Below are 15,347 nucleotides of genomic sequence, written 5' to 3' on the forward strand. Positions count from 1 at the left end.
TGCTTCTCCAGCTGCCCCTTGAGATGCTGCCACCTGAGGCAGATTTCCCAGTCCACCTCATAGTTGGGCCAGTCCTGCCACCTTGCTTTTGGAAAAACAACTCCACACTACTAGCCCACATGAAGTTACTTCCCATGAGATTCTTCCTCTTCTGCACCACATTCTGACCCTCTTGCTGCTTTCTGCCCCCATCCCAACAAGTCCACTCACTGTAAAGTCTCTTGCTACAGGCTGGATGGGGTTCAGGCTAAGCTTAAAAGGGTGCACAGACTGTCAAGGGTCATCTAGTCCAACCCCCTGCAAGGCAGGAATCTCAGCTAAAGCATCCAGGACAGATGGCCATCCAACCTCTGTGTAGAAACCTCCACCTGTCCTTTGAGTCGTCAGTGGGAAGAGGCCTAGGCACTGATCCTGCTCTCTCCTGCCCAGCTAGTCTCTCCTGAAGCCATCTTCCCTAATTCCCTGCCCCTCTGTACAGACCACCATCCCCATCCCACACCCGCAACCTATGAGCCACAAGAGGCAGAAAGCAATGCACTACTTGCCTGGATGACCCACTCTGGCTGCTCCCGTCTGGCACTGCCCACTCTGGGGTCCGACGTGGCAAACTGTCATAGCGGTAGGGGGAGTGGGGGGCTTCTTGAGGCCTGGGGCTGAGCTGCTGGCTGGCCTCCCCCCACAGCTGCTCCAGGGGCAGGCTCTGAGACCGCTGCCTTGCCACCTTGCTGCTGCTCTGGCCATGGGCACAGGCTTCTTCCAGGTGGGGGCGTGGGCCGGCCTTGGGGGGAAGCAGATGGCTGTGGGAGGCACGGCAGGGGCGGTATTTCTCCCAGTTTGGTGGCGGGGGCCGTGGAGGGGGCAGGCCCTTTTGCTTGGCTGCCCGGGGAGACTCCAGCCAGGCCTCCTCCTTCAGCTTGGCCAGGGGGGCTTCTCGTCTCTCCCTCCCGGAAGCACCAGCCTGCTCTGCACAGAGGTGGTTCTCTGAGTAGGCCCTTTCACGCAGGGGGTGTCTGTGAGGGCTGGCAGGGTCCTCTTTGTAGGCCGGTTTCTCTGCTGCTTGCCCAGGCTTCTTGCCGTCCCAGGAGAGGCTGTGAGTGGGCCCAGCGTGGCAGGAAGGGTGCCATTCTGCCTCGGAGGCCTCTGAGCAGGTCCAAAAGGGGCTGACCCTTGCAAGGCCCACCTTGTGTTGTGTAAGTTCTCTGCAAGGAGAATGAAAGAAGAGCAACCTGCAGCATACCCACCAACATTTCTCTGGTGAAAATAAGGACATCCTATTCCCCACCAGGAACCTTGTCCTGCATTTGATCTCCCACAGAAGTCATATGCACGTATGTATCTGTCACCTTGAGCCAAATTACAACCTCTCTGCTGAACCTACATTGAATACAGTGGGACATACTTCTGAGCAGACAGGGAAAGGCTCTATTTACAATAAAGGAATAAACGCACAATGCCTTTCTTGAGAAATGGCTGGCTGCTGAAGCAAGTGGATTGTTGATATTTTCCTTCAAAACTACAGGAAGGGCTTCGTATACCAGCTTAACCATTTCCTTCATTTGGTGCTGGAATTTTATTTTCAGGATAAACAGGACTCCATTTTTGCCGCTACACACAGACACCACTTTTAATTGTTTTCCGAGACATGGAGGGGAGGAAAAAGGAAAATAAGGACATTCCAAGATCAAAACAGAAACTGGGATGGCTTCCGTCATTCCAGGACTCTCCCTGGAAAATCGGGACACTTGGAAGTGAGTGGCAGCAGCCTCTGCAGACAGGACCAGCCCAAGGCATTCTGACACCTGAGGTGAACCACAGAATGGCACTATGGAAGACAACCCCCCACATACACCCCCCCCCATCCCTTGTGTTAGCACAAGTTCTTCCTCAGCATCTCAGGAAGAAGCTTCTGACAGGAAGTGGGCTTCCAAAAGGCCAGCAAGGGTGTGTTGCTCTCTCCCACCTTCCTGGATTGCTTCAGCTATGGGACAAATCCTTTCAGCAAGAAGGAAGGTTGGGCCAATTTGCCCTCCCCACCCTGCCCAAGATTGTTAATGTGCCACATTCCTGGCTGTGATTGTTTCAATGCTCAGTTCCCTTTCCTGCCAAGATTGCTGGTGGGTGGTGCTGGGCCTTCAAAGAAAGACCCTCATGATCTTGGTTGTGGTGAACGCCAAGGGTGCCATGAGGAAGTGGTGCCTCTCCCCAGAGCAAGATGGAATGGGTCCAACCCCAGCAGCAAACACACAGGGCTCAGCGGAGGTGGGAAGGGATGGCTCTCCTGTTGCTCCAGCCTACAAGAGGGGCCAATGCCAGCCTCATGCAGGTTGGGATGGGTGGCAATGACAGAGAAGGGCCTGGCATCTTGCGAGGAGGGGGCCCCTGGCAGGAGCACCTCACAGACACATGGGGACATCCAGTGGACCAGGAACTGCTGTGCCACGTTGCAGTTTTTCCTGCTACCCCACCCCACCCATCTGTGGGCACCAACATCAAGCATTCCTTGCCCACCCCAGGCACCCCCTGCCTACCTCATTGATGGGCTCATTGTCTTCCTGCTGGGTGAAGGAGGCTCCCACTCACCCATGGAAAAGTCCTGGAAAAAAAGGAACAGAGGCTGAGGGTGGTGGCAGGAAGGGCAAGCCCACCCATGAAGCAAGGTGAGGCAACTGCTTCAGGCTGCAGTATCCTCAGGAGCAGCAGATCCCAAAGCCAAACTTTCTCTCTCCACACTTTTCCCCCTGATGTCAATCTTCCCTCTCTTCTTCCCAATTCTCGGGTCTGCCTCAGGTGCCAAAATGTTTTGAGCCAGCCATTGGGGAGGTCTGGAATCCACCAGGCAATGATGGAATGGCTGACTGCCCTTCACCTTAACGTGAGACTTCTGTTGATGCAGCCTAGACTAGCATTAGCTTTTATTTTATTTTTTATTTTTTGCTGCTGTTGCTGCTGCTGCTGCACCACACTGTTGACTCACATGAAGTTTATGGTCGTCTAAGACCCCAATATCCTTTTCACATGCACAGTGTCGATATAATAAAATCATAGAGTTGGAAGGGATCCCAAAGGTCATCTAATCCAATCCCCTGCAAATGCAGGGATCTCAACTAAAGCATACATATAGAATCATAGAAGTGTAGAGTAAAGGTACCACTCTGTTCTGCCTTGGAGGGAAACCACCTAGAGACCTGTGTCCAGTTTTGGAGTGGATACTGACTAGCTGGAGTGTGTGCAGAGGAGGGTAGCTAAGATGGTCAAGGGTCTGGAAACCAAGCCTTATGAGAAGCCCTTGAAGGAGCTGGGGATGTTTAGCCCGGAAAAGAGGAGATATCTAAACCTTATTTTCTCCTGCTCGAGGAGAGGACCCAAACCTATGGCTTCAAGTTACAAGAAAGGAGATTCCAACTAAACTTCAGGAAGAACTTTCTGCCAGTAAGAGCCCTTTGACAGTGGAACAGATTCCCTTGGGAGATCTTTAAGGAGAGATTGGAAGGTCATATGCTATGGATGCCTGAGTGGAGATTCCTGCCTTCCCAAGGGTTGAACTAGATTACCCTCAGAGTCCCTTCCAAATCATTCTATGACTCTATGACTTGTTCCTTGCACAGTGAGCCTTTTTGAGAGGCTGGGTAGTCGCAAGACTCTCGGATGAGCAGCACCTTCCCCGTATCCTCTCCCAGTCCTGCAACAGACCCCTACCACACCCACACCCTCTTACCGCTAGAAAGGTCTTCCTCGCATGCCACGGTCCCCCCTCCTCCAAGAACTTGTGCTGTGCTGGGCAGCAGCAGCAGTCACTGCAGCGATTCCAGGCGTGCGAGTGGCAGTGGTGGGCCCAGTGGCCAGATGCTGCCGGCATGTTCCTGTGATGAGCTGCAGGGCACCGATCCCCATAGCAGCAAGCACAGGCTTCCCGGGCTGCATGTGAGCAGGGAAGGGGGCGCCAGTGATCACAGTCTCCCCCACACTGGGCCAATGGCTTGCAAAAGGCAGACACCTTTGGAAGGAAGTCCTGGTAGGTGTGGGGTGGTGGGGGCTGCAGGAGCCTGTAGGGCTGGTCCACAGAGTGGCGGCGCTGGTCCCCATGCTCGGATCTGGCTGGCTGGAAGGAGTCTTGGTCCACCATCCTGGGGAGGGGTACCCCCACTGGCCTGTTGTTCTGGCAGCCGAAGCCCCCAGAGGACAGTGGTCTGCTTGTCTCCTCGAAGAACTTCCTCCGGTCAGCAAAAGGCAGGAGGCCAGAATCCTCAGGGGGTGGCAAGGGGCTCCCAGAATCAGTCACCTGCTGGCTCTGATGGTGGGGCTGCAGCTTGCGCTCTGGTGACCACCGCCAGCGGCCCCCTCGACTTCCTCCAGGTGGAGAAGCTCCCTGGGGCTTGTCATGCTCCGGCAGAGGGACCTTCCACTTGCTGGGGCTGGGAAGACCACTGTCCGCTGCAAAGACACTCAGCTCAGAGCCCCAGCGCCTGGGAAGCAGCATTCTATGCTGGGTCAAGCCAGTAGGTCTGCCCTTGGGCAAGGGAGGTGGAGGAGAGTGGGGCAGGGAAGGAGGGGCAGGGGGGCTGCCAGGGGGCTCCCCTGCCTCCTGGTTGGACTCCCCTTCTTCCAACAGCGGAGCGGAGCCCTTTGCCTTTTGCAGCTGTGCTTTGCGCCACTGGATCTCATTCCGCAAGTTGGTGGCAAAGCGGTCGCTGCGCCGACGCATATGGGCTGAGCGGTGCTGAGACGACCCCCACTTCCTGGTGTCCACGATGCTCCCTTCCTCCTCCTGCCCCACCTCTGCCGATGCCTCCATGCCGGATGCCTCCTTCAGGTCTGTGCTGGCGTCTCCAGTGGGCTGCAGAAGTGGGGAGGATGCCAGTTCGACAGAGGCACTCCTGGGTCGTTCTGGCCCCATGTGGCAGCGGCTGCTTGTGGAATGGGGGCTTTGCACCTTTCTGGGGGAGCCCTGACTCTGCTGGGCCCCTGGGTTGCTCCTTTGCTCCATGTGCAGTGGAGACACAGTCCAGTGGGAGTCCTCCTGGGGGCTGGAGACGTTCAGAGCCTGCAGCTGGGATGCCAGCAGGTGCTCCGGGGCACTGTGACGATGGCTCAGTGCTCCAGCCCAGCAGGCCTTCCAGTGGGGCAGGCAGGCACCCTCGGGGCTGCCCTGCTTGGTCACGGAGGATTCGTGGCTGCCCGTGTGTGGCTTGCCCAGGAGGTGCTCCCCACTGCTCTCCTCACCTGGAAGGGAGTTGGCACTCTGGGCTTCCTTCTCCATGGGGGTGGGCTGGTCAGCATGAGAACTCAGCAAGTAGTAATGCTCTGTGGGCGACTCCTTGCCCAGCTCAGGGTCCCTGCCTCGTACAGAAAGGAGCGTGTCCGAGGTCCAGCGGGCCTTGAGTTGGGGGGAGTCCTTCCGACGGCCTTCTGTGTTGGTTGGGGGTGGGTTACAGGCTCGCAGGCTGTCCTGCCTCACTGGCGGCTGGGGAGGGGTGGACACAACAGCTCTGGTAGAGCTGGGGAAGTGACTGTCCTGAGGGCAGGGGGCTGTCCTGGCACTGGGGGCAGTCCGGCTGGGCAAGGCGTGCAGGCCCAACGCCGCCACAGCTTCGCCACTGGTCTGCAGGTAACGGGTGTCTGGTGGGAGGCCTTCGGGGACACCGCTGTCCTCGGGCCGCAGGGCGGAATCAGAAGCGTTGGAGCTGGCCGAGAAGGAGCTGTAGGCAGAGTCCCGCTTGTTCTGGTACATGGTCTGGTCAGTGGGAGAGAGGCTGCCCTCGTAGTATGTCTGGCCACTCTGATCCAAGCTTTCCATGCTCCCGAGGGAGCTGCTCTTGTCTGTGCTGCAGTGGCGAGCGAGGGGGTTCCAGGGCAAGGGAAGATCACTGCGGGGAGAGGGGGAGAGGAGGGAATCCCTCATTAGGAGGTTCTAGGCAAAAGTGCCTGCTGCCAAGTCCCTTTCTTATTCATTTCTAAGAATATTTGCATACTGCTTCATTTATTTAATTGTTAAATTTATTCACTTGTAGATCAAAGGGTGGTTCACAACATAAAATCACAAAATGGGAACACAAAATACGTAACAAAAACCCACAACCAAAACCGTCTATTGAAACGAATCTAGAAAATTGGTTTCCTCCCAAAGCACCTGGATCTGATGTGTGACCACCCTCTCAAGAACCTTGCCCAAGAAGGGGAGAATGGAAAGTAGCCAGGGAGGATTTCTTGGCTGAGTGGTTTCACCACTGCCTCCTTGAAGCGGGCAGGGACCACCTCCTCTCGCAAGACAGTATTAACCACCTCCCTGTCCCAGCCAGCTGTCCCTCCCCTGCGAGTTTCTATCAGCCAGGAGGGGCAAGGGTCCAGAGCGCAAGTGAGTGCCCTGACTGATCCCAGCCCCTTGTCCATGTCTTTGAGCCTTACTAATGGAAACTCATCCAACACAACAGGACTAGACTGTGCTCTGGACACCCCTTGAGATTCATCTGCTGTTAACAGTGGCGGCAAGATGCTGGCAGATGCAAGCAGTTTTATTTGATGCTTTGCAGCCAAATCACAGTGAGCCACTGTCCTTTCTCCCACCTCCTTTGCTCCCGACTGTAAAAGGTCCTGTACTACCCAGAAAAGCTCTGCCAGACACCATAATGAAGATGCAATGGAGGCAGCAGAGTATGCCTTCTTTGTTGCCTTCACTGCCAGTAGGCAGGCTTTGTGATGAGCCCTCACCAGTGTTCGATTGCAGTCTACTGGAGTTTTCCTCCAATCATGTTCCAGCTGTCACCCAGGGAGGAAACAAACTGAGAGGGTGCTCAGGGGTGATTGTGTCAATGGGCCAAGTCAGCCAGATGTTCCACAAGTCAGCCAGGGCTTTGACAGGAACATTAGTCATATCAGCCAGAAAGTCTCCCAGAGCTGTCTAAAAGGTAAAGAAGAACCCCTGGACGGTTAAGTCCAGTCAAAGGCAACTATGGGGTGTGGCGCTCATCTCGCTTTCAAGCCAAGGGAGCTAGCGTTTGTCCACAGACAGCTTTCTGGGTCTTGTGGCAAGCATGACTAAACGGCTTCTGGCACAACGGGACACTGTGACAGAAACCAGAGTGCACGGAAACACCGTTTACCTTCCCACTGCAGTGATACCTATTTATCTACTTGCACTGGTGTGCTTTAAAACTGCAGATTCAAACTGCCAACCTTCTGATTGGCAAGCCCCAGAGGCTCAGTGGTTTAGGCCACAGCACCACCCACTCTCTCACCAGAGCTGTCTGGAAACCTATTGGATCCATCAGCTTCCAAGGGCAGACCATCTTCATAGGTCCACCACCTCTGCAGAGGGGGAAAGGTGCTGAAAGCCTAGACTTCAACAGGATCTGACTATGACATGGGATAGATGTCAATGTTCCCCACTTTCAGATCACCCTCTTCCCACCCAATGACATGTTGGGGCAGCCCCATGGTCGTCATGGCAGTCATGAAGTCCCAAGTGACCGCAGAGCCATCTGCTTTGGTATGGATGTTGAAGTCCCCCAACAACAGCAGTCTAGGAGTCCTCAAAACCATGCCTGAGCATGGGTGGTTTTTTTTGCCAAAATGTCTTGGGCAGGCCCTGACAGCACGTCAGAAAATTCAAAAACGACAAAACCCAGCCTTTTGGCAACTTGTGCACTCCTCCCACTCCAGCCTGGAGGGCATTGGTAGTCCTGCACCCTTCACTCAGGCAAGAGGCCTGCAACTCATTACCTCCCCCCTGCTGGCAGCCAGGATGGCTCCCAAGCCGCCTCCCTTCCTGAAGGGAGATGAGCTCAAACCAAAAAAGCATCTGAGGCATTGGGGGGGGGGGAGAAATGCCAGGCTGCAGAGCTTCAGCACGAAGCCACTGCCATGTCCCATACCCGAGCAAGGATGGTTGTGCCACAGGGCCCAGGATAGGTCTGGGAAGAAGCCAGTCAGCCAGGAGCAACTCCGGAGCCCAGCCCATGAGCAGGCGGTCGGTGGGAGTGGAGGTGGCAGCAGGGTATTGCAACTCGTAAGGAGCAGCCAAACTCACACCCTCCTCCTCCTCCCTGTTCCCAGACAAGGACCAGCCTATTTGAGGATAATGGGAATCAGTTTTCCAGATGTTTCTGGTCTACAAGTCATGGAATCATGGAATTGTAGAGTTGGAATGGACTCCCAAGGGTCATCCAATCCACCCCCCTGCAAAGCAAGTATCTCAGCTCAAGCATTCATGACAAGTGGCCATAGGGCCCATTGCCTTTGACCACTAGTCATCCTGGCTGAGGCTACTAGGAGTTGGGGGCCAACAACTTTATCCTGAAAACTGCCCTGTGATCTTTGGACAAAGGACAGTGCACCGCATTCCAACCCTACAATATTATAATTCCATGGTCAGCCCCCTGAGAGAAAGAGCCCTGGGTGCCCCCACCACCCCCTGCTGCCATGGGGAGAGAGGTGCTGCCAAACCAGACAGATGCCCAAGCACCACATTCCTGTGGAATGCCCTCCCACCAGACGTTAAGGGGGTGAATGATTATATGTCTTTTATGAGACACCTGAAGATAGCCCTGTATAGGGAAGCTTTTTAAGATTTAAGGTTTTACTGTGTTTTTATATATGCTGGAAGCCACCCAATCAGATGGGTGGGGTACAAATAAATTATTATTATTATTATTATTATTATTATTATTAGCCAGGCAGTCACTCACCTGGGGTCGCAGCCTGAGTGCCAGGAGAGGCTGAAGGCATCGGCCGGAAAGTGCATGGTGGCGTCAGCCTCAGTCCGGACTCCGGAGAGCTTGGCCAGGTGCCATGAGTGGGGCCTGATGAGAGGCACAATCCTCCTGTGGAGCAGATCGAAGGGGGAGGAAATGAGCCAGAGGAAACAGCAGGCACACCTCCCCTCCCCCACTGCAGGAGAAGCTCGTACTGGGAAGCCTCCTTAAGGGCCACCAGAAAGCCGGGCGAGCTACACACATACACACAGCAGGAAGAACCAGCTGCACAAATGTAAGATGGGGGACAACTGGCTGGCCAGTAGTACATGTGAAAAGGATCTAGGGGTCTTGGTGGACCACAAGCTGAACATGACTGAAGCTTAACATGAGTGATGCAGCAGCAATGAAAGCTAAGGCTCTTCCAGGCTGCATCTCCAGAAGTTGAGTGTCCAGGTCAAAGGAAGTCCTAGTCTCAATCTATTCTGCCTTGGTCAGACCACACCTAGAGTCCAGTGTCCACTTTTGGGCTCCACCACTTAAGAAGGATATGGACAAGCTGGAAAGTGTGCAGAGGAGAATGGCCAAGAAGATCAAGGGTCTGGAAACCAAGCCTTATAAGGAGCAGTTGAAGGAGCTGGGTATGTTTAGCCTGGAAACGAGGAGACTGGGAGGAAATATGAGAGGAGATATCTGAAGGGCTGTCCCACGGAAGATGGGACAAGCTTGTTTTCTTCTGCTCTGGAGGGCAGGACCCAATCCCATGGATTTAGGAAGACCTTTCTGACAGTAAGGGCTGTTTGGCAGTGGAACAAACTCCCATGAGAGGTGGTGGGCTCTACTTCCTTGGAGTTTTTAAAGCAGAGGTTGGATGGCCATCTGTCATGGATGCTTGGCTGGAGATTCCTGCTGAGCTGACTCTACAATTCTTGGATTCTAAAATACTCTCTCTCTCTCTCTCTCTCTCTCTCTTTCTTTCTTTCTCTCTCTCTCTTCATCTTTTCCTCATCCACTCAAACACTCCTGTCTCTATTCTCCCACACCCAAAGCCATCTCAAGGCACATGCCCCACCACTGCCAACCCACATGCAGCTTTGCAGAATTTATACAAAATGCGCTGTTAGGCGGGTCTGGAGGTTGGCCAGAATTAAGCAAGAGCTCGTTCTGGCAGGCAGCATGGGGGCGGAGGGGGGGGGATGCCATGCAGAGATTGGGAGCTGGGAGCCTTTGTAGCTGCCACCCCCATGTAGCCCCCTGCAGAGGTCAGGGATGGAGAGATTCCTATAACTTTGGAAGGGCTGCTTCTCAAGAGTATAATGGGTGTGGGATGGAGAGAATGGTTCAGAAAGATGCCTAAGCGATGTTTCCTGTCTGTTGGAAGAGCCAATTTAATCAAAGAATTGTAGAGCTGGAAGGGACCCCAAGGGTCATCTAGTCTAAGCCCCTGTAATGCAGGAATCTTAGCTCAAACATCCCGGACAGATGTCCATCCAAGCTCTGCTTAAAAACCTCCAAGGAAGGAGAGTCCACCACCTTCCACCCCACTCTCAAACAGCTCTTGCTGTCAGGAAGTTCTGCCTGATGTTTATTTGGAATCTCGTTTCTTCTAAAGTGATGTAGCTCCTTTAAAAAACCCAAAAGACACAGGAGGGAGGGTTAGGGAAGTAAGGAGACATTCAGAGGGAGGAAGTCTTCCATGCCTTTGCCCTTGCCTTATACAGCTGCAGCAGCCCCCCACCCCTTTCACACGTCCGACCTGGGAAGAGCTGAAGTTTGCAGCACACAAACCCTCAAGATTTCATTTTGAGGACAGGGTGGTGGTGACTCACCCTTATTCAGTCACCAGAAAATGCCGGGATGGGAGCTTTCCCAAATGAACATAGGTAGCCCCCATAGGTAGCCAGGGCTTGCCCAAGACATTTTGGCACCCAAGGTGAATAATTGTATCCCCTGCTCCACAGCAGGGAAGATCCGCATCAGGAACAAGGTGGGAGGAAGAAAAATCAGCCCTGTCTTCTTCTTCCTCCATCCAGCTCAGTACCACCTATACTGACTGACAGCAATTACTCTCCAGGGTTTCAGATAGGAGCCTCTCCCAGTGCTACCTGCAGGTCCTGTCAGGAGTTGCCAGCTGAACCACCTCGCCAACGGGAAAAGCAACACAGCATGCCTGGCAGCAAGGGTGTCTTCACCCACCCCAGTTAGGTTAGGAGAAAGTGAAAAGAGGATTCGTCCCACCAGACAAGGGACTCACTAGGCACACCAGAAGGAGGGTGGCAATGCACTCACCTGTCCGCAGGCAGTGGGGAGACCTGTGTGACTGTCCGGCAGGACAAAGGAGCACCCCAGAACTCCAGCCCACACGCTGCTGGGAGCTGTGGGGAATAAGCAGCTGAGGGGCCGGGACATGCAAGCCATCCCTACTCAAGAGGGAGGGGCTTCTTACTGGGCAGGCGTTTCCTGCTGCCGCCCCCCTCCTGCACTCCCCAAGCCAGACGCCATTCCCATCCCCTTCCAGCCAGGAAGTGCTAAGGAAGTGATGTCCAGGGAGATAAGGGAGCACGTGGAGCAGGCAGTGGTCATGTTGGAGGCCCCAAACGATGCAAAGAAACGACAAAGGGGCTTCCTGGCTCTGTGGAGCAACAGGAGTCTAGGGAAAAGATCAGCTTGGGGAAGAAAACATCCACCCACCCATCAGGCCCTCATGCAGGCAGGGCCGGCCCAAACTTGAGGCATGGTGAGGTGGCCGCCTCAGGTGGCAATATAGCAAGGACAGAAGAAGTGGATCTTTCTTCCCTCCTTGTTCCAGAGCTAGCTCTTCACCCACCCCTTATTCAATGGTGGGGAGGAGGGGATCCTTTTGTCTTAGAGGTGGGGAGCTCTCCTGCCCCCGCCCCCGTGCCCCACAAGATGAGACAGTCAACTCTAGCCTGGCTGTAGGGGGAATCCCAGGGTTCCTCTGGCTGAAACAGCTGCAGCCCTCCTTGTCCTGCCTTCACCTCCACTCAGCCCATGCAGGAAGCAGTAGTGACAGGGGGGAGGAAGAGTGAGGTCATCAGCCTCGGGAGGAAGATATACCGCTCCATTCTGCCTTGTCCAGTTCCAGTGGCCCCAATTTGAAAAGGATATTGGCAGGCAGCAAAAAAGGTTAATACTCTTCTAGGCTGCATCAAGAGAAGTCGAGTGTCCACATCATAAGACCATTCTATTTTGCCTTGGTCAGATCATACCTGGGGGTCCAGCGTTTAGTTTTGGCACACTAATACTGTGTCCAGGTCTGACACCAGAGTTTAAAAGGGATATTGGCAGGTGTGCGGAGAAGAGCCACCAAGATTATGAATTTCTAAAGGGCTGTCACATGGAAGATGGAGTAAGCTTGCTTTCTGCGTTAAATATGTTTTCACAGAGAAGATGTCAGGGCAAAAAACAACCAAGCTGGAGGCGCCGATTGTGGGGGGCGGGGCCCCGCTGAGAGTGTCACCCCCCCCCAGGGTGCTACTCGGGGCGGCCCGCCCCCACCGCCCCTCCCTTGCTATGCCCCTGCCCAAGGGTTTAATGATTCCTTAAATAATTACATAAAAATATTACAACTGCTAAAAAAATTGTTGGTGTTTGATGGGGGATGGAGGGAGTGAAATCTAGGCTGCTTTGGACCAGTCCTATTGAACTCCAGTTGCAGAAGCAGGTGTGAGAGGGGGGGTGATTTTAAGGGCACATCCACACTTATTTTCATAGAGTCATAGAATTGTTTTTATTGGCACAGGTCTGCATTTTCCTGGTTCATGCTGAGCAATTTTTTCTTTTTCTTGCCCCTCCACTGTCCCCAGAAAAAACTGCTCTTTAATGCAGAATTGCAATTTTGATTTTGTGGTGATTGCATTTGCTCTGATTCAGCCATAAACAGCGAGTTTTCAGAGGGAAAGCACAGTAGCAGAAAACCTCCAAGAACTTGGACAGAGAACTTTAAAGCATAGTACTGTGCCTAGAAATGCTGCACAAAAGGAAGCCTGGATGAGCCCTAAGAAACAAGGCACCCTGTCATCCGCTCTGTTGTTTGTCTGTCGCTAGGCTGACTGCAAATAAGAGGTGCAGGTCCTAATTCCTGCCACTGGAGGGCAGCAGCAAGTTAGTCAAAGGAGCCCCACATCTGACAAAGAAGCACAAAATCTGATAAGGATCCCTGTCAACTAACCTCTTTGGGCGTGCAATTCTCAAGCCCCCCTAAGGAGCACCATCAGCAACCCCCAGCAAGGCAGGAATCTCCACTCAAACATCCATGACAAATAGCCATTCAACCTCCGCTTTAAAAACTCCAAGGAAGGATAGTCCATAACTTTAACAAGGGAGGAAGAGGAGAAGGAGCTCACGAAGCTCTCACCTCCGGATGATCATCTTGAGGGTGCGGTAGGAGCCCTTGATGAGGATGAGGGCCTCCTGCCGAGAACCATACAAGGGCGTCCTGTTGATGTTCACCAGCTCGTCCCCAGGACACATATTCTGCGACAAGGATGCCTTCCCTCCATCCTCTACCTGTAAAGAGACATGGCCGTAAGCATCAGTGCAGGCAGGCAGGCAGGGGCTGATTCAAAGCTGCAAGACTCTTGTCTCAGGGGCTACCCAGAACAGTTCACAGTGCAAGAAATAAGTCATAAAACCCTAGACTCCTAGAAGTGTGGACTTGGAAGGGATCATGAGGGACAGGAATCTCAACTCAATCCTCCCTGACAGATGCCATTCAACCTCTGCTTAAAATCTCCAGTTAAAGAGTGTCCACTACCTCCTGAAGGAGTACATTCCACTGTCAAATAGCTCTTGCCATCGGAACATTCTTCCCAATGTTTAGTTGGAATCTCCTTTCTTGTAGCTTGAAGCCACTGTTTCAAGTCCTACTCTCCAGAGCAGGAGAAAAGAAGGTTGCTCCCTCTTTCATGCGTCAGCCCATATGGTATTTGAAGATGGCTATCATATCTCCTCTCAGTCTCCTCTTTTCCAGGCTAAACATACCCAACTGTTCCTTAAAAGGCTTGGTTTCCAGACCCTTAATCATCTTGGTTGCCCTCCTTTGCACACCTTCCAGCTTGTCAATATCCTTCTTAAATTGTTTTGCCCAGAATTGGACACACAGTATGCCAGGTGCGGTCTGGCCAAGGCAAAATAGAATGGTACTGCAACTTCCCTTGATCTGGGCACAAGAATAGCATTAGCTTCTGTTGCTGCTGCATCACACTTTTGACTCATGTTAAGCATTTGGTCCACAAAGACCCCCTAGATCCTTTTCATGTGTACTACTGGAAAGCCTGGTGTCCCCTAATCTTTTATTTGTACAACTGCTTATTCCTGCCTAATTATTCCCACTTGGGAGCTGATTCAAAGGTGCAAGCCAGCAGTAAATCACACTGTGCAAGTTGGAATTAACTCTTTACTAGCAAAAACACCCTCTTCATGCCTTTCCTAGCTCTGGGAGACCAGGGAGAGGGGAGCTTGACACTCGTGACTCTTCACCCATCTGATTAACCTCTTCTTCTTGGCCTCTCTCCTCCCTCCCTCCTGCTTCAGCTTCAGCTTCTGGACTTGTCTCTGCTACAGACTCTCCCTACTCTCTAAGCCCCGTTACCTCTTCAGCTTCCGACGCCTCCTCCTCCCAGTCTTCTCCCTCTGACCACTCATCCCACCACCAATCCCCTGGCTCTGAGCATTCCTCCCTTGGGGGTTCCCCAGCCTGGTTCCCTGCACCATTCCTCTTCATCCAACCAGTCCATGATAAAGCCTAGCTCGGATCCAGCCTCCTGGGCACTTGCCACAGGGGCTGGCCAGGCAATTCACACACACCAAACTGGGCCAGCTTCCCCAAAGGTCTCACTGTGCGAGGAATAATTCCTTCCCTTTAGCCCAAGCACTTGCGTGAAGAGCCACACAAACCTCAGAAATGAGGCTGGGGAAAATTCCAGCTGCAAAATTGTTTCACCAGGCAGAGTTAGAAGGGTTATACAGAGAGAGAACACTCCCCCAAATGTTCTCCCACTTCCTTTAAACAGTGATTTGAGAACAGGTTTTGAGGACTCGAAGTAGCAAGGCAACCAGGGCTGGCCCACCCATGAGGTCATGTGACACAACTGCCTTGAGTGGCAAGATCCACAGAGGCAGCGTGTCCCAATGCCAATTTATATTTCCCCTTTGTTCCTGATACAGATCTTCGCTCACCCCTCTTCGCTGGCAGGAAGGAGAGGGCACCATTTGGGGGTTTGTCTCAGGTGGTAAAATGCACTGGGCTGGCCCTGAGAGCAACAACAAGCAACAAGTCACAATCCTTGCAGCTGTCTGCTCAGCCCTTTCCTCAAACAGTGCACACAGCGGCATCTACACCCATGCAGATGGCAGCAGGGCTCCAAACCCTTCCGTTTGCAGCAGGACTGGTGCAAAGCATTCATAGTGTTGCCCCTCTTTGCTAAGTTCCCCACAGCACAGGGTCCCCTTCATTCCTAAAAACAGGCCCCCACCAACAAGCCCTGCAGCAGTCCCATCTTACAGCCAGGGAGAGCGACACACCCATCGACCCACACGAGCATCACCCCACCATTTGCACTTCAGGAACTGAAAAATGAAGTGCTCACCTGGACTTTGACCCCTCCCCTCCCCTTGCCTCCCCCCTTCCACTTACCC

The 15,347-nt window shown here is 53.4% G+C and overlaps 1 protein-coding gene across 1 annotated transcript in view; it reads right to left on the reverse strand.

The window, feature by feature from the left end:
- SHROOM4 (shroom family member 4) overlaps positions 1 to 15,347 on the reverse strand; it is a 40,810-nt gene that overhangs the window by 7,720 nt on the left and 17,743 nt on the right. Inside the window, exons 2-6 of the mRNA XM_033137303.1 lie at positions 13,066 to 13,217; positions 8,682 to 8,816; positions 3,716 to 5,864; positions 2,529 to 2,593; positions 467 to 1,199 (exon numbers count right to left, since the gene is read on the reverse strand). Coding sequence (XP_032993194.1) covers positions 467 to 1,199; positions 2,529 to 2,593; positions 3,716 to 5,864; positions 8,682 to 8,816; positions 13,066 to 13,217 — 3,234 coding nt within the window. The remainder of the gene's footprint in view (positions 1 to 466; positions 1,200 to 2,528; positions 2,594 to 3,715; positions 5,865 to 8,681; positions 8,817 to 13,065; positions 13,218 to 15,347) is intronic.

Source organism: Lacerta agilis, chromosome Z, assembly GCF_009819535.1.
Source record: "Lacerta agilis isolate rLacAgi1 chromosome Z, rLacAgi1.pri, whole genome shotgun sequence".
In the NCBI taxonomy this organism is placed as follows: domain Eukaryota; kingdom Metazoa; phylum Chordata; class Lepidosauria; order Squamata; family Lacertidae; genus Lacerta; species Lacerta agilis.